Here is a 24,125-nt window from a genome sequence, read left to right as displayed (position 1 = left end):
TTTTCAGTTCCTGCAAGCTGTTCTGTGGCCCTCGGTCTCACTTGGGGCTTTTTTCCTCGTCTAGGGCAGGGGTAGGCAACGTGATGCCTGCGGACATCAGTGCTCTCACACACACGCACGCACACACACACACCTGCCTTGGTGCCCGCCCAGATGCCCTACTCCTTAAACAAAATTAACACATTTTCTTACACAGCTGGGATTGCTGTGAAATAGGTTTCTGTTGGTGCTGAAAACCGTGGGTTCAAAGGAGTTGTTTAGTGTGTGGGGCTCAGACTCTACCACCACTGCCTTGTTCTCAGTCTTTGGGGCAGGTTACTTGTCCTTTCTGATTTGCTGTGCCTCCCACGTCATCCATTTTGTGGTGGTGCCCAGGACAGTTTCTCAAATGGCCAAACGTGCCCATGGCCTGAGAGGATTGTCTACTCCTGGTTTGCGGATCCCATTTGTGCTCATGTCCATTCTTTCTCTTGGCAGCTCTTCTGTTTTGTTAATCCCATGGATGTGTATTGTTTCTTCCCCTGCATCTGTCCAGGAACTGCTCAGATATGGGGTGCCAGCCCTGGGCCTCCTTTGGTGCTCCAGTCCCAAGAGGCATGGTGGCTGGGGGGTGGTTTTCTAGGTGTTGTTGTTGTTTATTCGGTCAGTCGCTTCCGACTCCTCGTGACTTCATGGACCAGCCCACGCCAGAGCTTCCTGTCGGCCGTCGCCACCCCCAGCTCCCCCAAGGTCGAGTCCATCACCTCCAGAATATCATCCGTCCACCTTGCCCTTGGTCGACCCCTCTTCCTTCTGCCTTCCACTTTCCCTGGCATCAGCACCTTCTCCAGGGTATCCTGTCTTCTCATGATGTGGCCAAAGTACTTCAGTTTTGCCTTTAATACCCTTCCCTCAAGTGAGCAGTCTGGCTTTATTTCCTGGAGTATGGACTGGTTTGATCTTCTCGCAGTCCAAGGCACTCTCAGAATTTTCCTCCAGCACCACAGTTCAAAAGCATCTATCTTCCTTCGCTCAGCCTTCCTTATGGTCCAGCTTTCTAGGTGAGGCATCAGCAAAATAGGTGGCGCCCCCCCGCCTCTTCCCCCAGCCCTTGACGGCCTTTCCCTTCTGCCTGGCAGAGTACTGTGGGCCATGCGAATGGCAAGGATTCCCGGCTGATCTGGGTGAGCGCCGAAGGCTGTCTCCTTTCTGTTGGATTCAACCAGGTACGGTCTGCCCCTTCCTCTCATTGTGAAGAAGAAGGCTCCCCTTGACTAATGGGCCATGACGGGGTGAGGCGGGAGGCAGGGGTCCTGCCACGTGGGCTTAAGAGTCTGTTCTAACCGTCATCTGGCAGTACCGTTGCAGTTTCAGGACCTAAAGCTGGCACCATGAGGGCTGTCCCCGTAGTCATCACCCCCAACTGAAATGCGCATGCCTGCATTCTTCTCTTGTTCCTGTCGCCAATCCCCCACCCGCACCCAAATCTAAATTTGGGTGTAAGCTCCTCGGGCAGAGACTACGTGTCTTGTTTGGCTTTGTAAAGAAGCAAGTTCCCTGAGGGTGCTGTAGAGATGACGACCTTCACTGCAAGGGGCTGACATCTGGCCTCTCTTCCAGATGAGGGAGCGCGAAGTCCGGCTGTGGGACATGCGGAGGTTCAGCTGCTCCCTGGCTTCCATCACCCTGGATGCTTCACCCAGGTAAGATGGCGGAGGGCGTGGACTGGGGCAGGGAGGCCTGGGCTGAAGCCAGTCCGGCTGCTGTGCTGGAGCCGCCACAGGCGCCGTCTGTGCAAGGGGGATGAGGAGGAATCGGCTGTGTTTGGCCTTGCAGGATTTGTCCGGCCCAGAGGGATCAGTGCTTTGTGTCTGCAGCCCCTGGGAACATCCTCAGGAGAGGCGTGCGTGGCTCCTTGTGTTGGGGGCTGCTTTGCCCCTTTGTGTTGTGTGCTGCTGTGGTGGCTGCTGTTCGGAGGCTGGACGGGGGAAGCCCCTGAGCCAACTTCTGCCAGCTCAGCAGCAAGAAAAAGGGGAGGAAGGGACACCGAAGGCCAGGACCTTGGCCTGGGATCAGTCCGGGCCAGGCCCGCAGGGTCTCTCCACTCGGCCTTGCCGTGGCTTCCGATGCACGGGCCCAGGCCTCTGTGTTTCCTTAGCCTGTGGTCTGCACTCATCTGCTGTGTCCTAAGGCAATGGGGTGTCTGGGAGCAGGGTAACAGAAGCTGCCGTGAGCAGCAAGCACACAGGGGAGGCATCAGCCCTGGCAGTTGGAAAGCTCTGCGTGATACCTCTGGAGGCCTTGCAGGATCTTCCGTGAGCCTCCTGGAATAGCTGGTCAGATGTGGTGAGTCATGATCGCCTCCAGGTGACCAGGCTGGGGAAAGAGTTGGTGCTCCTTTTCTTCCATGACTCCAGTGTGCCACAGATGGCTAACGTTAGCTGTACCTGGGCAAGTGCGTGATTAAACACCTTGGCGGACTGGTCTCTTCCAGGGATGCGTTTGCTGCTGTAAGGCGTTCTTCTAAAAGCACAGATGGGGGTGAAGGGGGGAGGGAAAAGCCCAGCACCGGCCCCCCTTCCTGGTTGCAGCCGGCCTGCACGGATTACCAAGGAAGGCGGCTGCTATTCTTTTTTTCAAAAAATATGGAGCAAGGGAGAAAATTGATTCCAGGCTGCTGGCTTATTTTGGCTGAGGGCCTCTATCTCTGCTGCAGGAATGTGGCCGGCAGCCTGTGTGTGCCTTTCTTATCTGCGTGTCACTTCAGGGCTTTGCAAGGTTGCCCCTTGGATCAGAGTCTGACCTGATAAGCGAGTGGGGAGGGGAGGGAGGGAGGAGGGGGTTTCGGAAGAATTGGGTGGGCAAGGCGTGGGGGGGAGGCACAGAGAGCATTGCTCTTTTTGCACACCACATTTCCTCTGAGCAAGGGAGGCTTTTTTTTAGCGAGCCACACGATCCGGCAGAAGTCTTGTTCTGAATCCCAGTTCCATTCCTTAAAGCTCTTGGAAACGATGGATCGTTTGGAGGGGTCTGGGTGTCTTTGCTGGAATTGTAATGTGCAAAGTATGGGTCCCCCCATGGAGACCTGGCGCGCCCTGTTCCTGGTAGCCCTGGTCCTAGCTGCTGCTCAGGTGGTGGAGGAAGGCGAGCTCTAGGCACACGGGCTCCCAGGCAGCATATCCATGCGCCCCCTCCCCCTCGGGGCTCGCCCTCCACGGAAGGCCTTCGGCGCCCAGATCCTCTCTGCTGCGGCTGCGGAGACCGCCACCCAAGCAGCACCTGTGCCGGAAGCGGGCCCTCGCGGCTGGAGCAGCTTCCTGCACTGCGCTGACCCTGCGGAGGTCTCACCCCTCTGGGATCAAAGGGCTGCCCTGAAGGACCAGGCAGCGAGGCAGCTGGCGGGGGCCCGGCGGGGGCGCTCGTCTTGCCTGGCCCCTTCCGTGGTGATGGCTGGCGCTGGTGTGTGCTTGGCTCAGACGGCCTCCGCACTCCTGTTCCCTGGGCAACTCTGAGAGTGGCGGAGGCTTTAGTGACGTGTCCGCTGGTGCTGCGGGTGGTGTGTGAACTGGAGGATGGGAAAAAACAAAGTCCACGTTGCTTGGGAGACCCTGGGAAGCCGGAGGCCCTTGCGGGCGCAAATAGGCAGTGGCTGCTGACCTGCCTCTGGCCAGCCACTTGGGCAACATTATAGCCAGCTGGCGGCTTGGGGGTGCAGCAAGGCAGGTCTCCCCTGCCCCAACTCTGCAAAACCACACTGGTTCCCGAGGGCGTGATCCTGCGCCAAGCTAGAGATCGTTTGACCAATTGCCCAAAACCATCCTGGGCATCGCTGTGCTTGTTTTATTTTAAACTATTTTTAGGCCACTTTTAGCGGTAAAACCTTCTCAAGGCAGCGTTCACACACGGAACACTGAAAGCAGCCTTACACAGAGTCAGACCCGCGTTCCACCTGGCGCAGGTCTGTCGACACGGACCGGCAGCAGTGGCGCTGCAGGGCTCCAGGCAGGAATGTGTCCAGCCCTCCCGGGGTGCTGCCGGGGAATGAACCTGGGCCTTCGGCAGGCAAGGCAGGGGCTCTGCCACCGAGCTGTGGCTCTTCCCGACAAGTTGCGCAGGCTGCTAAGCCAGAAGAGCCCGGGGCACAGCTGCCCCCCTGCCATTAAGAGCTGCAGGGCAGCGAGGGATCCCACAGCAGCATCCATCCGCCTTCCACCTGCTGCTGCTGGTCCCTGGGCGCATCTTAATTGGAAGGGGATGACCGTCCTGTCCGCTTCCCTGGCTGATGGCGGACCTTCTTGCAGGCCTTGAGCCTTCTCCTCTGGACAGGTCCACAGCTGCCTTCTTCCTTGCTCCACTTGGCCAAGGCCTGGCTCTGGGCGCAGCCAGGTTTCCCACATGCTGCTTCCTGCTGCATTTGGCTTCTAGGAAGGTGGTTTTCATTGCCCTCTCTTCCAATTAGGGATGAAGGAGAAATTTGTTCAGTTCACATTTTTATGCAAACTTACTGAATTTGCAGTCTCCAAACCAGAATGCAGTTAAATGTTGACATCTGCTCTTTTCTGAAGCCTGTAGTCAAACTTCTCACATCAAAAAAGTGCATATAGTACAGAGACACATACACAAGAACATGTGTAATTTGAAAAATATATGACTTGAAGAATGTATACAGTTTGGGAATGTGCCTGAAAATAGGGTCACATTTTCGTGCAGACATGGGGGAAAGCAAACTGATGTGGAAACAGGAAGGAGCAAACTTAATTTTGGAAAAATGAGGAAATGTCCAAAATGGAATGTGACAGATCCATCCATCTTTCCTTTCAATTCTCCCTGCGCCTGGGTGTGGCTGCGGAATAACTCCCTACCTGTGCAGCAGATCAGCCTCCCCCCCCCCCCGTTTCAACCTGCGACCAGAACATGAATCCTTGCACATTAGCAAGGTTTGCATTCGTACAGTGCTTAGTTTGTTGACAAGAACAGGCCTTGGTATGGAACTGGGGGGGCCTGCAGGCCTTCGAGGAAGCTGCCTTAAAACAGGTCAGACCGTATATCCTTCTAGTCCAGTACTGACCACTCTAAGCAGCAGGGCCTCTCCAAGATCTGCTGCAGACTTTCCCATCCCCTCCTACCTGACCCTTTTGGAGATGCCTGGAATTGAACCTGGGACCTTCTGCATGCAAAGCACATGCTCTACCACCAAACTGCGGTTCATCCTCCTTCCTCATTGATGTGTGGGATGGAGACAGCAACTGAGAATCTTGTTAGGTAAGGACAGGGAAACTATATATGGGGTGCAGGACCTACCCTACATCCTGGCCCTTTAGCAGGCACTCCCCACAGTGGCTTTTCTTTACCCCCATGAGGACTAGAGGACTGAGGCTTTCCTTAAAGGAAGCTGCAGTTCTCTGCTTTCTGAGGATGTCTGGTGCTGATACGGCCCTATAGGTACCCAGGATGCCCTGCTGTTGAGCGCAGCAGCAGCAGGGCCTTGCAGCATACTGGCAGCTTTGCGCCCGTGTTTTTCTTTTGTGGGGTGACATATGTGAAGCAATCGCAGCATGTCTAGAGAAAGTGGGTACTCTGCTATTCCGGTCTGACCATTGCAGGAAGAACCTCTCTCGCTGGTGCTGTCGTGTCTTGGATATGGGGGGGAGGGATGCAACCCCTTCATTAGCTGAGTGCAGTGAAGAGGGCTGCAGGGAGCTGTGGCTGCCCAGGCTCCATGGCTCCATAGGCTGCCCAGACTCTGGGGGAGAAAGGCATTTTCTGCTCAGCCATCTCTCTCTGTGTCCTGTGAATTGCCAAACCCACTTCTAAGCCCCCACCCCATCCCCGGAGCCCCTTGCAAGTGGCAATTTCACAGCCGATTGCCAAGACACAGGAGAGCGGCGGGTCCTTCGGGCCTGTCTGTAGAACAAACCGGGCCTTTCATTTGGCACTCCAGCCCCGCCGGGGGCCAGCAGAACCGCCGAAGCAGCTGGCCTCCTGCGACAGTGCGCTGTATTCTGGCCCTTCGCACACATCAGCCCGTGTGGCTCAGTCATGCCAGGCGTGGCGGCCTCTCTGCAGGGCCCTCCTGACTAAACGCGCTTGGCACTCAGACACGCGGGAGCGGGGATGTGGAACACGGGGCTGGAGGAGGCGCGCCGGCCAGCTGATGTTCTGGGCCGTGTCCCTGCTTCTCAGTGGGGGCAAGTGCAGGTGGGGGCTTCGGGAGGGACCGTCTCCTGGGCTCCTGAGGAACAGCGGCCCGTGTGTCTCTGAGCTCAGTCTCTTGAGCCTGGGTTTGGGGCGTGTGTAAGCAGCAGCCCCTCCCTCTCCAACAGAAGCCGCCCCGAAGCCATTTCCCTTTCTCCCGGTTAGCGGAGTGTGTGTCAGGTCTGGGATAGCAAGAGGGGGCCAGGGCAGGGTGGGGAAGGGCCAAGAAGTGTGGGAGGCAGCGGCTGCTGCTAACATGCCGAGGGTGTGTGGAGCAGTGTGGCCGGTGCAAGCGTCCAGACTGTGCCAGAGAGACTGAACCCTCGGCTCCAGACCCCCCCGCCCCAGCCCCCCCAGCCCCGAGGGCCTGCCCGGCCTATTCCTCATCCCAGGTTGGGTCCTCCCTTGGGGCTGCCTCATAATGCCGCAGGACATGCGGATCCCTCCACGTTTATGGAGTGATTGCCAACAAGCCGGTGGTGCCTGTGGCTGTTTTGGGACGGGGAGATTCGCGCTTCGTCCTGGGGTCTCCGCTTGGCGTGCTAGCTGGGCACTCTCCCACCTCCTGCTCAGTGGCACTGCCTCCAGCGGGGGCTCAGGAGGAGGTGGCGCTGCTTCTGGCCTTTGCCCTCTCCTGGATGCTCCAGTCCCCCTCCCAGAGCGCAGCTGCTGAATGGGATTTGGGCCGTGTGAAACCACCTGCTCCCATCGGAGTTGAGCCCCATGCAGGGCTGTCCTGGGGGCTGGGCCAGGCTTCCTGACTGACACCTGTCTGTTGTCCCTCAGTAGGCTTTCGATCCAGTTTCCTATTGGCCCCTGAGGGGGAAGTGTATGCAGCTTAACTTGCACATAACTGTGCTGTGTTTCAGTGGCTCTCTCTCTCTGTCCCCTGTCTCCCCATCTTAAAAGGGTCTTTTTTCAGAATATACAAACTCTCTCCAAACTTCTACAGGCTACCTGTCTGTAACCTTTCCTCTGTCAAAGTTTAGGTTGTATGTTCCTTGGGGCAGGGGCCTATCCTTTTGTACTTTGAAAAGCTCCAGGTGCATTAAGGCACCATATAAATATTAATAAATAATTAATGGGCATTTTTCTAGCACTAGTAATAATGTGAATAGAGCACCGTTGATGTACAAGGTACTTTACAGCATTAGCAAAAAAGGAGAAAAAGACCCTCAAAGACAGTTCTCTGTTGCAAGGTGTTTACAGTTTGAAGTTTGATAGTGGGGTAAGACAGTGGAGGGTGATGTGGGGGGCGGGGAAGAAGCAGGGCTTGGATTCCACTGTGATTGGGAATGAAGACCCGGGGGCAGGTGAGGGCCAGGATGGGGGTCTTGAGCCTCTTGGTGTAACTAAGAGGAAACAGATTGATCACTTGCATTCTGTAGTTGTCAAAAGCATTTCAAACAGGAAAAGAGGTGCATGTTAGATTTGTTCAGACAGCAAATAGGGACCGCTAATCTGAAAGTTACAGCTGATTTCCCCCAGGTTCTTTGGGGGAGCCGATGCTCTCCTGCCAGTGAACAAAGGCGTCGCGATGCTGCTCTGTCCTCAGTGGACGATCTGTTCCCTGTTCCTTCCCTTAGTTGACAGCCGGGGGTCTGCTCAGCGCAGGGGTGGAGAACTGCCAGCCTGCAGGCCGATCCCGACCATCTGGCCCGTGGGCCCTCCTGGGCTCTGCCCTGGTCCCTCTCCTGGGCTCTGCCCCTGCCTTTCTGCTGGAGCTCAGCTGCGCTTCCACAGCAGAGACAGAGAGAGACCCCTCTGCCAGGGTGGTACCAAGGGCAGGCTGGCCGGGCACCTGTCGCGACCCTGTGCCACAGCGGGGCCCACTGGCAGGAGGCCCTGGACTTGCTGCTCCTCCTCCTCCGCCCCAGGGCGGCCTGCACGCTCCCTCGTCTCTTGCCCTGGCCCAGGCAGCGGGGGTGGTGTGAGGGCGGGTCAGCAGACGCCGCGGCCTGGTGGCACCCTGGATCCCTGCTTGCCGGTGCGCAAGTGGGAGCGGTGCTGAGAGAGAGGAGGAGGAGCACGAGCAGGTGGTGGCCATGGTGGTGAGAAGGGCGCGCTGAGGGGGCCCCGGGGGGCCTTGCCCAAGGGCACGCCAAGCGTACAGCTGCCCAGAAGCTGTCTCTGGCCACAGCTTGCTTGGATGATGCTGGAGGGCGAGAGAGTGGCTTCCCCCACGCAGCACGAAGCCACGGGCGCTGATGGCGGGGGGTTGGTTGCTCTGTCCCTCCCCCAGCAGCCTGCTTCATTTCTCTGCTGAGTGCAGGGGAGAGAAGCCCCCCGCCCAGCAGGGGCCGTAGCTCAGCGGCAGAGCCCCTGCTGGGCATGCAGACGGTCCCCGGTTCGATCCCCAGCAGCACCTCCAGGTAGGCTGGGAAAGGCGCCTGCCTGCGACCCTGGCTGCCAGTCAGCGTCAGCCGTGCTGGGCGAGATGCGCCCGGGGTTGTCCGACTCCGTGTGAGGCTGTTTCCTGTGTGTGTTTTCCACTTACGTGGGAGAAGGTTACGGGGAGCACTTGGGAGACGCCAGAATCAAGCCAGGCCTGTCTGGAGGGCCCCTCTACCGGCAGAGCCCATCTCGGGTTCCATCTCTTGGTCGGGCTAGCTAGCGGGGGACGGGAGGAGGGGGTCTCGCTCCCTTATGGCTCCCTGAGGGGCAGCGGCCTGGTGGTCTCTTGCAGGAGGCCCCAGCCTCGATCCTCGTCAGCATCTCCAGGCAGGGCTCGGAAGGAATCCTGCCTGACAGCCCTGGAGGGCCGCTGCTGCCGCTCGGTGTCGACAGTACTGGGCTAGGGGGACCCCGGGTCTGACTCGGTACAAGGCCCTTCCGATGTTCTGATGTTCCTCTTTGCCCAGCATGGAAGCCAAGTGGCCCACCTGAGCAGGGACTGAAGGGGTTCTTCCTCTGTCCTTGCCCTGAAGCACAAAGGGGGGGTGCACGCACGAGGATGGCGGTGGTGGTTCTGTCTGTGCGGGAGGGGGAGCATGGGGTCGTGAGGATCTTAGCATTCAGCGCCCCACACTCTTTCTTTCTCGCTCAAGATTCTTAAGAGAGAAAAGAGCAAGGGTGTGGGGAGGGGATGGCTTTGACCCCATCCAATACCAGCCTGCAGCCCCTGAAACATTACCCCTAAGGGAACGCAGCCCTCAGCAGAAAGGAGGTCCCCTGCTCCGGCCTAGAGCACCGTTGTGCCCACCCTGGTAGCTTGTGCGTGGGGGGGCGAGGGGGAGGAGCTGTGCAGCCCTGGTGGCTTCGGAGCGCCAGCACAGCCTTGGTTGTCTTAGCCAGGCTGGCAATGCCACCCCCGTTGTGTCCCCCCCCCCCCGGCAAGTTGAGACTTGCCCAAGGGGGAGTGAATGCTGTGTCCCTCTGTAGGGGTGGAGAGGGGGGAGATTGGAGGCCCACGCCTTCCCCCCATGCCGGCCCCTCTGCTCCTGCCAGCGCCAGTCCAGCCAGCAAAGCCTCTTCTGTTCCTCCCCAGTCGCTCCCCTGCTTCCGTCCACCGTGGTCCTGTTAAATGAAGGCCAGGTGAGGCCCAGCTGTGGCTGGAGCGGGGGTGGGGGTCTGCACCAGAGGGCACTGCCCTGAATCGCAGCCATCTGTGGCTGGGTTTGGTTACGGGTGTTGCCTCGCAAGGTCAGCGCCCAGCCTTGACTGCTCTGGGGCCAGAGGGAAACTTGGCAGGCCTGCTGCTCATAACCCCCGCCCCGCCCCCATCGCCAATGGAACATGCATTCCAAATTCAGGATATGAAGAAGCGGGGCTGCGTTCGCTTCCGTCTTCTCAGGATCACCTATCTAGAGCTATCAACAGGCCTGGCCCTTCAGCAAGTACAAGAGGGCAGGCCTCTGCCCCCAGGCCCTTACAATCTCAAGGTTTGACACAGGGGAGTGGGGAAGGAGAATCAGGAGGGGAAACTGAGGAAGGATAATGCAGTTGTTTCAGTTTTGCAGACTTGGGCTTGGGCGGAGAATGGAAGGAGGCACAGAGCTTCACAATCAAGGCTGTGAGCCTGTGATGGATGGAAGGGCGACAGCAGCCAGAGCTCCTTTACATCCGTGGGTGTCTGGCCAGGAGGAGCGTGTGTCTCTCGGAAGTGGAGGCGGCCCATGTGAGGAACAGCCTGCCGAAAGCCTGCTTTGCAGGAGTGTTTCTGCCAAGCAACGGGGGAGGCCATTGCCTGAAATGGCCCTGGCTGCCCTCGGGGTGGGCAGGGGGAGAAGAGCCCGAAAATGGCCAGCCGGGAGCAGCTGCAGCTGCTGTTGGATGATCTGTGCACTTCCAGCGAAGGGTCCTGGGGACACGACAGACACCCCTGCACTCATCTAGGGATCTATCCCTTCTGGGTAGCAGGATTCTTGGGCCGGGGGCAGGAGGAGTGGTGTTTAAATGGGAATTTTGACAAAAATTGAAATACATTGTTTCTAATGCTTATCCCACCTATACATTTCTATAGAATCAAGGTGGTTAACAAAATCCAGTAGTAATCCAGACAAACGCTCTTAGTCCATCAGTGATAGCCCTTCTGCTTTTGAGTCTCGGATCTGTGAATATTTTGCAGCACCATGAATTGGCTGAAACAATAGGACTTGAAGTCGTTGCTTCAAAAGTACTTCGCTCACCATTCTTGAACACGCACATTTCATAAGAGACTTCCCATTTCCACCCGTATCACATTTTCCTCCTGTTTGAAGCCTCGCAGAAAAAAACAGCAAGATCTGTTTTCCCTGAACTGCGGGGGGTTGGAGGGTGTGTGGGGCTGTTTCACATTTCTACTGATGCGTGCCAAGAAAGGGAGGGAAGTAGAGCACGTTGAAAGCACTTTACACCGTGCAAGTGGGCAGGCCTCTGCCCCAGGGGCTTACAATCCAAAAAATTGGCTGCGGGGGCACATGTGGTGGGAAAGGAGCAAGGAGACCACTTCCTGCACGCATCTCGCATCCAAAGAGCGCCTTGGTCAGATCAAGGTCTATCCAGTCCTGCAGGAAGTCTGTCTGTCAGCCACAAGGGCCAGCCAGCTACATCTGGGCCCTCGCCAGCAGGACGTGTGGCCATCACCTCCTGCTTGCCCCTGTCATTAGGTGCTCAGGTGTATCCTACTTCTGAGCATTGGAAGGTACCATTTCTGCCTGGTGCACATCCGATGGCCACTGATAATGCTGTTTGTCCTCCACGAAGTTGGCCAGCCCCTTGAAAACTGCTAGTGGCTGTCATGGCATCAGGTGGCAAATTTAGCGACGGGACAAAGCACCACAAGCAGGATTGGGTCTACTTTTAACTGGGAAGTGAGGAGGTCTGTCCCACAGGCCAGAGCCCTGGGCAGCTTAAGGAGTGGCGTGAACATTTCCAGGGCTTGGACAGGGAGCACATACACCCCTGCACCGCAGGTGTCTGCGTCTCTGAGCTCGCTTGCAAAAGTCAGCTACCTCTGGGGCCAGGATTTGGGGAGGCCCAGGGGCCAATGTATGCTAGCTATAGACACCTCTGTATTGGAAGTAAGATGTGAAGCGAGCACCCCCCCCCCCGACAGGACAGGGTGAGGTCATGAACTGGCTCTGGCTCTTAAGTCTGTGGTCTGAAGCGTCTGCTTCTTGTTGCTTCATGATAAGAACATCAGAAGAGCCCTGAAGCTGGGCCAGACCAAAGGCCTCTCTAGCCCAGCATTCTGTTCCTACATTGGCCAGCCGGATGCCCCAGTGGGAAGCCCACGTGCAGCTCAGGAGGACGTGCCCCCTCCTGCTCATGCTCACCAGCCACTGGCATATGGAGGCACATGACTTCTGATACTGGAGGTAGCATACAGCCATGAGGACTAGTAGCCATCATCGTATCTTCGATGAAGAATAAAGCCAGCCCTGAGAAGGGTGCCTCAGCATAAAATTCTGCAGCACCACGCTGCTGTTCAGAAGGGAAGGGGACCCCTTTTGGGGTTCTTAGCCTGGCTACAGCCCTGGATGCTGCCTGAATGAGTTTCCCTTTCCCCACCTTCCGCCGTGATTACAATCGCTGTTAATCATCTGTAGGCAATCAGAAAAGAGGCCAAAATGGTTGGGGATAAGGATCTGCTTGAGGTTGATTTAGGTTCTGGCTTTATCCACTGCTGTATTAGGGGAGGGCAATTTAAGTTTAGGAGGCTGTGGTGCCCCCCCCAATCCTTTTTGCTCAAAGTAAAAACAGGTTCTTGTACCCCTCTGGAGGGGAAATGGCACCATGCCCAAGGTTCTTGTATCTGCTGAGTCCCTGCTATGATTGAGCTCAAGAGATTTTTATACAGTGGGGGGATCAGCCAGCCTGCCATGAAACGGAGGCTGGGTGTACCCAAAGGAAATTAAAAAAAAAAAAAACACAAGTAAAGGTTTAGGGAGTTCCTGTGCTTCCAACCATGTTTTTACACCTAGTGCTGGGTGGATGCAGTTGAGGGTGTGTGGCCAGCAAGGACATTTAGAAGAAAACATCTGGTTTTTCTAAAAAGAAAAAAGAGTAAAGATGCACAGAATGGTGCAGCTGTCCCGTGGGGGTTGAGCTGCCGCCATCAGCAGTGGCGCCATGATATCCAGGAGGGTCCTGGCCGGTTTGCACAGCTGCATTGCATGCAGCAAATGCAGCAGCACCAAATGGACAGCATCCAAAGTACCGTGCCCTTGGCGCTTGGGGAATGTGCTCTTGCTGCGACAGGGAGACTCGGCAAGTGAGCGTCAACACTGCATGTCTTGGGCTGCCAAACCCCAGTTGTGAGGACCTGAGAATGGCGGCCTCGGAGTGCGCCAAGTCCCCTGCAGCTTGCTGGTCCTCGCAGCAACGGAGGATTCGACAACCGTTGCTGTTTTTTCTTGATGACCAGTACGAGTAGCCAACGTCATGGGAGTGGGGATGCCCCCAAGGGCGGTGACAGAGGAAACGATGGCAGGGCTGTTGCGGAGTGGTGGAACGGCCCCAGCTTTGCATGCGGAAGGCCCCCTGGTTCAGTCCCCGTCATCAGGCAGTAGGGCTGGGAAAGACCCTCCCTGAGACCCTGGAGAGGGGCTGCCAGTCAGTGCAGACCTGGGCTGGGCAGCCCGATGTTCTCCAGATGTTCTGGGCCAAAAGCCCCACCCAGCGTGGCTCATGGCCCAGGACCATGAGAGTGCTCGATGGGCCAGCCGGCGGAGCCACCCCATTGCAGAGGTCCTGCCTCTCCACTTCTGGGGCTGCTCGGTTTTGCGGACCAGACGTTTTAGGCCCCGTCTGGCAGCTTCCTTTGCTGAGATTAGAGCTTCTTGGTCAGCCGGGCTTGGCAGATGCCCCTGGAATGCGCAGCCACCCTTGTCCTGGCCAGCATCGGCCCTCTCAACTGCCTCTGCGCTCCGAGATGCCCGCAGTGGCTTCCGCTGGCTGGAGCTCTGGCTTCCTTGGCCCGGCTGGCTCTGATAGCAAGTGGGATTTTGGTTTCATTTGGGGGTTTCTGAAATCCTTTCCTGGTGCTGAGTCAGCCTCAAGGAAGTGGCAGCTGTCCCTTTCTCTCTGCCTGTGTCTTTATCCTGTGGGCGCATCGGGCAATTTCTCTTTGGGGTGTGTGTGTTGGGGGGTGTTTCCCTTTTTTGCTCCCTGTCAGGAGCCCGGCTGACGGAACTGCTCTGAGCTGTCAGAGGGGTCCAGTGCTCTGGGAAGAGGCCCGGAGCCTTGTGGCTGTTCTGGGCCCCTGCCTGCCTGGCATTTCTTTGAGGGCTCCAGACTCGGCGCCTCTCCCCTTCCTGGGTGGCTCTGAGCAGTCTCCTTCCCAGAGCCTCCAGCATGTGGCTGTGCCTCCCTGCTGGATCTTCCAGTGCAAGAGGGCAAGAGCAGCCTCCTCTTTCACAGTCTGCAAGTCAACCCTTGCAGGGCTGCTGTTAGCACACAGCTGAGCTGGCTGGGCTGGTCTTGGGGGCTCAAGTTTCCTTTGTGCTGGCCTGGCCAGAGGGCTGCCTCCCCCCCCCCCGCCCTTCCGCCCCTCTGCCTGGAAACGGCAGCACTTTCATCTCCCTCACTGGTGCGGTTGGAAAATCCACGTGGCTCATAAGGAAAATATTTGCTCAGCAGCAGTTTTCACAGGAATTTGGGAAGTTAATTTGAAAAGTCTGCTGGGAGGATGACAAGGGGCCCTTTCAGTGGGTCAGCACGTCCTTGTGAGGAGCAGTGTCTGCCCTCTGAGCCGAGCCCCCTCTGGCTTCCCCTCTGGGAAGCTCGCCTTGCTCCAGAGCCAAAGCTGCTGGGCAAGTCAGTTGTGGCACCTGCTTGTCCAGAGCAGCAGCAGTGGCAGCACTGGGGATGGGAGAGGCCCTGTGAGCGAGTGACAGGACGAGGGGTCCAGGGGTGGGGTGTGGGGTGGGGGTTTGGGTTGAGGAGCAATGCTGACAAAGAGCAAGGTTCCCTGAGCTGACCAGCTGGAGTTCTCCGTGCCGGGGGCTCTGGAAAGGGGAAGACCTCTGAGCTGGGAGGCGGCAGGCCCAGATGTGCCTAGGCACCCGGGAGTGCGCTTTGTGGTGGCCAGCCATCTCTGCCCTTTTGGGGTGAGGTGGGGAGAGAGGAAAGTGGTCTGCAGGGACTGCTCTGAGATGGGTGTGCATCGTGCTCATTCCTGCTTGAGTCAGAACCCAGGAAGCTGCCTGAGAATGCTCACGGGTTTTCTAGTGCAGGGTTCTCTACACACTGAGGAGCCGCAGGGGCTCTCCAGGGCTTCAGACAGGAGTCTTTCATCTGTGCCAGGAGATGCCGGGGATTGAGCCTGGGACCGTGTTCCCGCAGGGTGTGAGCTATGGCCCTTTGCCAAAGGCTGCTCTCTCTCTCAAGCTTTTTCTTTTCTTTTGAAAAAGGTCTTCATTGAGCTTTCAGTTGTATATGACAACACCCTCAACAAACAAATACAAGACAGCACTGTTCCCTCTTGCCTCCGTGTGCCGTTGTATGAACTCGCACAGCTCAGCTGTTATGCTGGACTAGGTGGACCCTTGGTCTGATCCAGCAGGGCTCTCCTTTTGTGTTCTTGAGTATAAGTACAGGTGAAGTACAGTTTGGATACTTTCTCTACCAGCCATCTCAGTAATTCCTTCCAGAAGCATAACTGCTTCCCTAGAGGTTTATGCTCTCTATTTATAAATCTAATGAAAGGGATCCAAATTCGTTACACTTGGTGACTCCCATTGTGAGTGTGCTGTAATGGGTTAATAGCTCAGAGAGAGAAAGAGAGAGCAAGCCAGCAAGCAATCCGCCACACTCTCACGAACAGACTGAGCGACAGATCCAGTTTGGGCCATCCGCTGCCGTGCAATCTCCATGTGAGTTGCTGTGTGTAAGAAGCTGATGAACTCCCCCTGAAGCAGTGAACCTTGAGCCTTATCTGGGATGGAGAACCGTGCTAGTGCTGGGTCAGGAGCAACAAGATAATACCAGATATTCGACCCGATGCTTCCCTCTCAGATCTTTGACTTTGCCCACAAAGTGGCACCCCCTCTGACCGATAGCTGGTGGGGGTTCACTTGAACGATATAGAGCGGATGACAGGAAGGCCTGGCGTGCTGTGGTCCATGGGGTCACGAAGAGTCGGACACGACTGAATGACTGAACAACAACAACAAAGTGCCACCTTTGGATGAATTTAAACCTAGGTTCCTTTATCTTGGCCAATGTGATTTGGAATGGCTGCTTTAACCACAGAGCCTCCCAGTGCTATGGTGGACCCCACATCTGTTTCCCAGGCTGCATTTAGCCACTTACGGCTTCCAGTAGTTTCATCAGCCTGTAAGTTACAAGTAAGACCAAACTCAATATTGGTGTAATACCAATATTGCCAACTAAAAGATCACAAAAATGTGTAGGTTTTCAAGATCTCCTGAGCTCTTCATCAGGCAAGATGTTACAAAAGGCAGATTGAGGGTTGGGGAGATAGGGCCAGCCTAGTATTCCTTACAAAATGAAGCAGGACAAAGGCTAACAGAGTTTTGCCAAGAGAACACGCTGATCATAGGAAACACTCTTTTCCATCAGCACAAGAGGCGACTCTACACATGGACATCACCAGATGGTCAATATCGAAATCAGATTGATTATGTCCTTTGCAGCCAAAGATGGAGAAGCTCTATACAGTCAGTAAAAACAAGACCTGGAGCTGACTGTGGCTCAGATCATGAGCTGCTTCTTGCAAAATTTCGGCTGAAATTGAAGAACGTAGGGAAAACCACTAAACCATTCAGGTATGACCTAAATCATATCCCTGATGAATATACAGTGGAGGTGAGGAATAGATTTCAGGGATTAGACCTGATAGACAGAGTGCCTGAGGAACTATGGACGGAGGTCCGTAACATTGTTCAGGAGGCAGCAACGAAATCCATCCCAAAGAAAAAGAAATGCAAGAAAGCCAAGTGGCTGTCTGATGAGGCTTTACAAGTAGCTGACGAAAGAAGAGAAGCGAAGAGCAAGGGAGAAAGGGGAAGATATATCCAACTGAATGCAGAGTTCCAGAGAATAGCAAGGAGAGACAAGAAGGCCTTCTTAAATGAACAATGCAAAGAAATGGAGGAAAACAACAGAATGGGAAAGACTTAGAGATCTCTTCAAGAAAATCGGAGATCTCAAGGGAACGTTTTGTGCAAAGACGGGCATGATAAAGGACAAAGAAGGCAGGGACCTAACAGAAGCAGATGAGATTAAGAAGAGGTGGCAAGAATACACAGAAGAACTATACAGGAAAGATCTGAAAGTCCCTGATAGCCATGATAGTGCGGTCACTGAACTTGAGCCGGACATCCTCGAGAGTGAAGTCAAGTGGGCCTTGGGAAGCATTAGTAACAACAAAGCTAGTGGAGATGACAGTATTCCAGTTGAGCTATTTAAAATCCTAAAAGATGATGCTGTTAAAGTGCTGCACTCAATATGCCAACAAACTTGGAACACTCAACAGTGGCCGCAAGACTGGAAAAGTTCAGTTTACATTCCAGTTCCAAAGAAGGGCAATGCCAAAGAGTGTTCAAACTACCGCACAATTGCGCTCATTTCACATGCCAGCAAGGTGATGCTCAAAATCCCACAAGCTAGGCTTCAGCAGTATGCGAACCGAGAACTACCGGAAGTACAAGCTGGGTTTCGAAGAGGCAGAGGAACTAGAGATCAAATTGCCAACTTTCGCTGGATCATGGAGAAAGCAAGAGAATTCCAGAAAAAAGTCTATTTCTGCTTCATTCACTATGCTAAAGCCTTTGATTGTGTGGATCACAACAAACTGTGGCAAATTCTTAAAGTGATGGGAGTACCAGACCACCTTACCTGTCTCCTGAGAAACCTGTACGAGGGTCAAGAAGCAACAGTAAGAACCAGACATGGAACAACCGATTGGTTCAAAATTGGGAAAGGAGTACGACAAGGCTGCATATTGTCACCCTGCTTATTTAACTTATATGCAGAGTACATCATGAGAAACGCTGGGTTGGATGAATCACAGGTCGGAATTAAGATTGCTGGGAGAATTACCAATGACCTCCGATATGCAGACGATACCACCCTAATGGCAGAAAGCGAAGAGGATCTAAAGAGCCTCTTGTTGAGGGTGAAAGTGGAGAGTGCAAAAGCTGGTTTGAAACTCAACATTAAAAAAACGAAGATCATGGCATCTGGCCCCATCACTTCCTGGCATATAGAAGGGGAAGAAATGGAAGCTGTGACAGATTTTACTTTCTTGGGCTCCAAGATCACTGCAGACGGTGACTGTAGCCATGAAATTAAAAGACGCTTGCTCCTTGGGAGGAAAGCTATGGCAAACCTAGACAGCATAGTCAGAAGCAGAGACATCACCTTGCCGACAAAGGTCCGTCTAATCAAAGCTATGGTTTTCCCAGTAGTAATGTATGGCTGTGAGAGCTGGACTATAAGGAAGGCTGAGCGCCGAAGAATTGATGCTTTCGAACTGTGGTGCTGGAGAAGACTCTTACGAGTGCCCTGGACTGCAAGGAGGTCAAATCAGTCAATCCTAAAGGAAATCAACCCTGAGTGCTCATTGGAAGGACAGATACTGAAGCTGAAGCTCCAATATTTTGGCCACCTAATGCGAAGAGAAAACTCTCTGGAAAAGACCCTGATGCTGGGAAAGACTGAAGGCAAAAGGAGAAGGGGACGGCAGAGGATGAGATGGCTAGATAGCATCACCGATGCAATGAATATGGACTTGAGCACACTCCGGGAGAGAGCACAGGACAGGAAGGCCTGGCGTGTTATGGTCCATGGGGTCACGAAGAGTCGGACACGACTGAACGACTGAACAACAACAAAGTATTCCTAACATTTTGGTTGGCCCAATAAAAGTATTACATTAATGTGGATTTTGGAATTTTACTTATAGTCAACACAGCCAAGGACTTATTTGGAGTTGTAGGACATATTTCTGTCTAAACATGCATAGAATTGCACCCTAAGTCTATAAATCTCTCGGGACTCTCAACCTTCATGCTGTCTGTTGGCATGCCTGAAGTGTAAATGATCTAGGTATTCATTTATTTACAGCCTTTTAACCCTGCTCTTCAGCCAAAAAAGGCTCCCAGAGCGAGCTGCTTATACAGATTAATAATAAGACAGTCCCTTCCCTCAGTCAGGCTGACTATCCAAAAGACAGGACACAAAAGGAAAAGGGGTTGGGAGGGAGGAGGAGAAAAGCAGAACTCGGGCGCCAGTTCTTAGGCTCAAAGTTCTTGCAGGTGTTCTTTCCGGCAGGGGAGGGCGAAACGAGCCCCTTGCCGCTGTTCCTCCTACGGCTGAGGTGTGGGGCCAGCTTGGCCTCCCACTCGCCATGACGACGGAGGCAGAGAGTGCAGCCTCCCAGTGCTGCTCTGGCCGATGGATGACGCCAGAGCCTGTGGTCCCAGGGAGCTGGCAGCTGGAGCTGACAGTGTCCGTTGTGGCAGGGAATCATAGAATCATAGAAGAGTAGGGTTGGAAGGTGCCTACAAGACCATTGAGTTCAACCTGCTGCTCAATGCCAGAATCAACTCAAAGCATCCCTGAGAGGTGGCTTTCCAGCCTCATCTTGAATGCCTCCAGTGGTAATCAGTTCCATTGTTGCATTGCTCTAACCGTCAGGACGTTTTTCCTGATGTTCAGCTGAAATCTGGCTTCCTGTAACTTGAGCCCATAATTCCATGTCCTGCACTCTGGGATGATCGAGAAGAGATGCTGGCCTTTCTGTGATAACCTCTCAAGTACTTGAAGAGTGCCATCATATCTCCCCTCAGTCTTCTCTTCTCAAGGCTAAACATGCCAAGTTCTAACAGTCTCTCCTCATCGGGCTTTGTTTCCAGTCCTCTGATCATCTTTGTTGCCCTCCTCTGTACCCTCTCCAGTTTGTCTGTATCCTTCTTAAAGTGTGGTGCCCAGAACTGGACACAGTACTCCAGATGAGGCCTAAGCAGTGCTGAGTAGAGGGGAACTAGTACTTCCCGGGATTTGGAAGCCATGCTTCTATGAATGCAGCCCAAAAGAGCATTTGCCTTTTTTGCAGCCACATCACATTGTTGGCTCATATTCAGCTTGTGATCTACAATTTCAAGGTCCTTCTCACTTGTAGTGTTGTTGAGCCACATATCTTGTAACTGTGCATTTGGTTTCTTTTTCCTAGGTGCAGAACTTGGCGTTTATCCTATTAAATGTCATTCTGTTGTTTTCTGCCCAGCGCTCCAGCCTATCAAGCTCACTTTGAATCTTGTTTCTGTCTTCCAAAGTATTAGCTATCCCGCCCAATTTTGTGTCATCTGCAGATTTGATCAGCGTTCCCTGCACCTCCTCCTCCCAGTCATTAATCCAAATGTGGAAGAGCCCTGGAGGGGCGCAATAAGCCTGATGGGGCTGTGATGTTTGACCAGGGAGGAATGGGTTGGAGGTGCAGAGGTGCCAGACCCCTCACCCATTGTTTCCACACTCGTGGACTATTGACCTTGGAAAGAACCATCGGACTGAGTGGCAGAGAGAGACACACCCTCCCCTGGATGGAACGTGGGGAGTGAGCTCTGTCTCTAGCCAAGGGATGCCTGGAGTTCTCTGAATCACATGAATCAGTTGTTTTAATTGGGCCACAACATGGTATAGCTTTGAACTGGGAAAGCCTAATCTATACCATGAATTTGTTGACTCTGGCTTTCTTGCTTTCATTTGTATAACCTTCTAATACTTTTTGCCGTTTCTTAAACCAGCTTTTTCTGGTATCCAGATGGGAGGGGCTGAAATAAAGAGAGGAAGTTTGGTAAGATTACCATTTGTAGGGCAGTGATTCTGCCCTGCCCAGGAGAGGTTTGGTTGCTTCCATGAGCACTGTTCCTGCCCTCCCTCCCTCCCTTCTGATTTGTCCTTTGGGATGACAGCTCCCAGGCATTTAAAGCTGCTTGGCTGTAGTTCGGCCGGCTGGGGATTTTGAGTCCTCATCCAGCACATCTGAAGGACACCAGGTTACAGAACGCGGTTGTAGTTACAGTACTGTTATGAAGTTGTAGTTACAGTACTGTTATGTAGTTACAGCTGTTATGAAGCCGCCTTCTACCGAGTCAGACCCGTGGTTCATCTAGGCCAAGGTTAGAATCATAGAAGAGTAGGGCTGGAAGGGGCCTACAAGGCCATCGAGTCCAACCCCCTGCTCAATGCAGGAATCCAAGTCAGAGCATCCCTGACAGATGGCTGTCCAGCCTTGCCTTGAAGGCCTCCAGTGTGGGAGAGCCCACCACCTCCCTAGGGAATTGGTCCCATTGTCGTATTGCTCTAACAGGAAGTTTTTCCTGATGTTCAGCCGGAATCTGGCTTCCTGTAACTTGAGCCTATTATTCCGTGTCCTGCACTCTGGGATGATCGAGAAGAGAGCCTGGCCTTCCTCTCTGGGACAACCTTTCAAGTACTTGAAGAGTGCTATCACGTCTCCCCTCAGTCTTCTCAAAGCTAAACATGCCCAGTTCTTTCAGTCTCTCTTCATAGGGCTTTGTTTCCAGTCCCCTGATCATCTTTGTTGCCCTCCTCTGAACCCTCTCCAGTTTGTCTGCATCCTTCTTAAAGTGTGATGCCCAGAACTGGACACAGTACTCCAGATGAGGCCTAACCAGTGCTGACTGGAGGGGAACTAGTACTTCCCGGGATTTGGAAGCGATGCTTCTATGAATGCAGCCCAAAGTAGCATTTGTCTTTTTTGCAGCCACATCCCATTGTTGGCTCATATTCAGCTTGTGATCGACAACAATTCCAAGATCCTTCTCGCTTGTAGTGTGGTTGAGCCACGTATCCCCCATCTTGTAAGTGTGCATTTGGTTTCTTTTTCCTAGGTGCAGAACTTGGCATTTGCCCCTATTAAATGTCATTCTGTTGTTGTCTGCCCAGCACTCCAGTCTATCCAGATCACTTTGAATTTTGTTTCTGTCTTCCAAAGTACCTGTCTTCCCTGCACCTCCTCCTCCAAGTCATTAATAAAAATGTTGAAGAGCACTGGGCCCAGGACTGAGCCCTGCGGTACCCCACTCGTTACCTCTCCCCAGTTTGAGAAGGTCCCATTGATAAGCACTCTTTGAGTCCGATTCTGTAGCCAACTGTGGATCCACCGGATCGTTGTTTCATCTAGCCCACTTTGAGCTAGTTTGCTCATCAGGATATCATGGGGCATTTTGTCGAAAGCTTTGCTGAAGTCGAGGTATATGATGTCTACAGCATTCCCACGGTCTACAAGGGAGGTGACTTGATCAAAAAATGAGATCAGATTTGTCTGGCAGGACTTGTTTTTGACAAATCCATGTTGGCTTCGAGTAATCACGGCATTGTTGTCAAGGTGCTTCCAGATGGATTGCTTTATGATCTGCTCCAGAATTTTCCCAGGGATTGATGTCAGACTGACTGGTCTGTAGTTCCCAGGTTCCTCCTTTTTACCCTTTTTGAAGATAGAGACAACGTTAGCCCTCCTCCAATCATCTGGTAGTTCACCCGTCCTCCATGATTTCTCAAAGAGAATAGACAGCGGTTCTGAGAGTTCTTCTGCCAGTTCCTTTATGACTTTAGGATGCAGTTCATCTGGCCCTGGAGATTTTAACTCATTCAAAGTAATGAGGTGTTCCTTGACCATATGCCTGTCGATCTCAAGCTGCAATCCTACCCCTTCAGCCTGTACTTCGCCTTTGACAGGGGGGGTCATAGACCCTCCTTTGGGAGAAGACTGAGCCAAAGTAGGAATTGAGCACCTCTGCCTTTTCTTTGTCATCTGTTATTGTTTTGCCATCCTTATTTAATAGCTGAACCACCATTTCTTTCCTCTGCCTTTCACTATGCACGTAGCTGAAGAAAGCCTTTTTGTTGTTTTTAGCATCCCTTGCTAACCTCAGCTCATTCTCAGCTTTAGCCTTCCTGACGCCATCCCTGCAATTCTGTGCTATCTGCCTGTACTCTTCCTTTGTTACTTGGCCTTCTTTCCACTTCCTATCTGTGTCCTTTTTTGTTTTCAGGTCATCCCTAAGCTTTTTGTGAAGCCACATCGGCTTCTTCTGTTGTCTTCCACCTTTTCTTCTTGTTGGAATTGCTTGTGATTGTGCCTTGAGAATTTCCTTTTTTAAAAGCTCCCACCCATCTTGGACTCCTTTTCTCTCTAGCATCGCTTGCCATGGGACCTTACTGATCATTGTTCTGAGTTTATGAAAATCAGCTTTCCTAAAATCCAGGGTACGCATTTGACTACACTCGGCTTTTGCTTCCCTTAGAACCAAGAACTCAAGTACAACATGGTCGCTTTCCCCCAGAGTTCCTGTAACTGCTACTTTATCCACTAAGTCATCTCTGTTGGTTAGGATCAAGTCAGGGATAGCCGATCCTCTAGTTCCTTCCTCTACTTTCTGTAGGAGGAAGTTATCTGCCACACAAGTCAGGAATTTCCTGGAGGGGCCATGTTTTGCAGAATTTGTCTCCCAACAAATATCGGGGAAATTGAAGGCCCCCATTACTACTACATCATGCTTCCTTAAAACATTGGCTATTTGCTTTTCAAAAATTTCATCCTTGTCTTCTCCTTGATTGGGTGGCCGGTAGTAGACTCCGCCCACCAGGTTCCTTTTATTCTTTGCTCCATTTATTTCAACCCAGATGCTCTCGATGGGGCTACCAAGCTCCTCCTCCTGTATTTCTGTGCAGAGATATTTATGTATTTTTCACATACAGTGCAACCCCACCTCCCTTTCTGTTCCTCCTGTTCTTTTTGAACAATATCCTTCAATTGCTGTATTCCAGTCATGAGAGTCATCCCACCAAGTCTCAGTTATACCTATCAGGTCATAATTTCCCTCCTGTATTAAGAGTTCAAGTTCGTTCTGTTTGTTTCCCATACTCTGGGCATTAGTATATAGACATCGAAGACCATGTGCTTCATAGTCTGGCTTTCAGTGGTTGTTGCCACTGACTGGCAGCCACGGCTGTGCAAGATTTCAGGCACAATCTTCTCCCAGCCCTACCTGGAGGTGCTGCTGGGGATCAAACCTGGGACCTCCTGCATGCCAAGCAGGGCTCTACCCTTGTTGCAGTCTCTCTTGTTCAATCAGAAGATGGTGGAGACAAACCCATCCTGATTTTGCACCATTTATTTCTGATCCTGCTATTTATTTCTAACTCCATTCGCAGAGCTGCTTCTCGACAGTGTTCTGGTGTCTTTTACTCCTTCCCTGTGCCTCCCTCGTCAATCTGCTGAATCCTATGTGCTCTGGGATGTAGTATGAATGTGGCAGAACAAGGGAAGTTCTTTAGCCAGATCTACACTAGCCCTGTTGCTGGAAGTCGCTTCCATGCGGAGGAGAGAGGGAGCTGCCATGGCAGCCTCCTCTTCTCCTCTGAGGGCGGCACAGCAGGCGCCGTGGCTGCAGTGCTGGGCTTCTGCTGCTCTTGAGGCTGCTCTCGCGGCGCATTGACACCCTGTGTCAGCAGCAGCATTCCAGCACGCAGGGGCC

The 24,125-nt window shown here is 53.4% G+C and overlaps 1 protein-coding gene across 6 annotated transcripts in view; it reads left to right on the top strand.

The window, feature by feature from the left end:
- CORO7 (coronin 7) overlaps positions 1–24,125 on the top strand; it is a 92,135-nt gene that overhangs the window by 25,072 nt on the left and 42,938 nt on the right. For all 6 annotated transcript variants that reach the window (XM_084817985.1, XM_084817987.1, XM_084817983.1 and 3 more), the window contains exons 8-9: positions 1,119–1,205; positions 1,600–1,682. In XM_084817985.1, the coding sequence (XP_084674111.1) occupies positions 1,119–1,205; positions 1,600–1,682 (170 nt within the window). The remainder of the gene's footprint in view (positions 1–1,118; positions 1,206–1,599; positions 1,683–24,125) is intronic.

The sequence above is a fragment of the Heloderma suspectum genome, chromosome 12 (assembly GCF_057233095.1).
Source record: "Heloderma suspectum isolate Gila_16-S chromosome 12, 16-S_ref, whole genome shotgun sequence".
Taxonomy (NCBI): Eukaryota; Metazoa; Chordata; class Lepidosauria; order Squamata; family Helodermatidae; genus Heloderma; species Heloderma suspectum.
The sequence above is the reverse complement of the archived record's forward strand: the minus strand, read 5'-3'. Positions and strand labels throughout refer to the sequence as shown.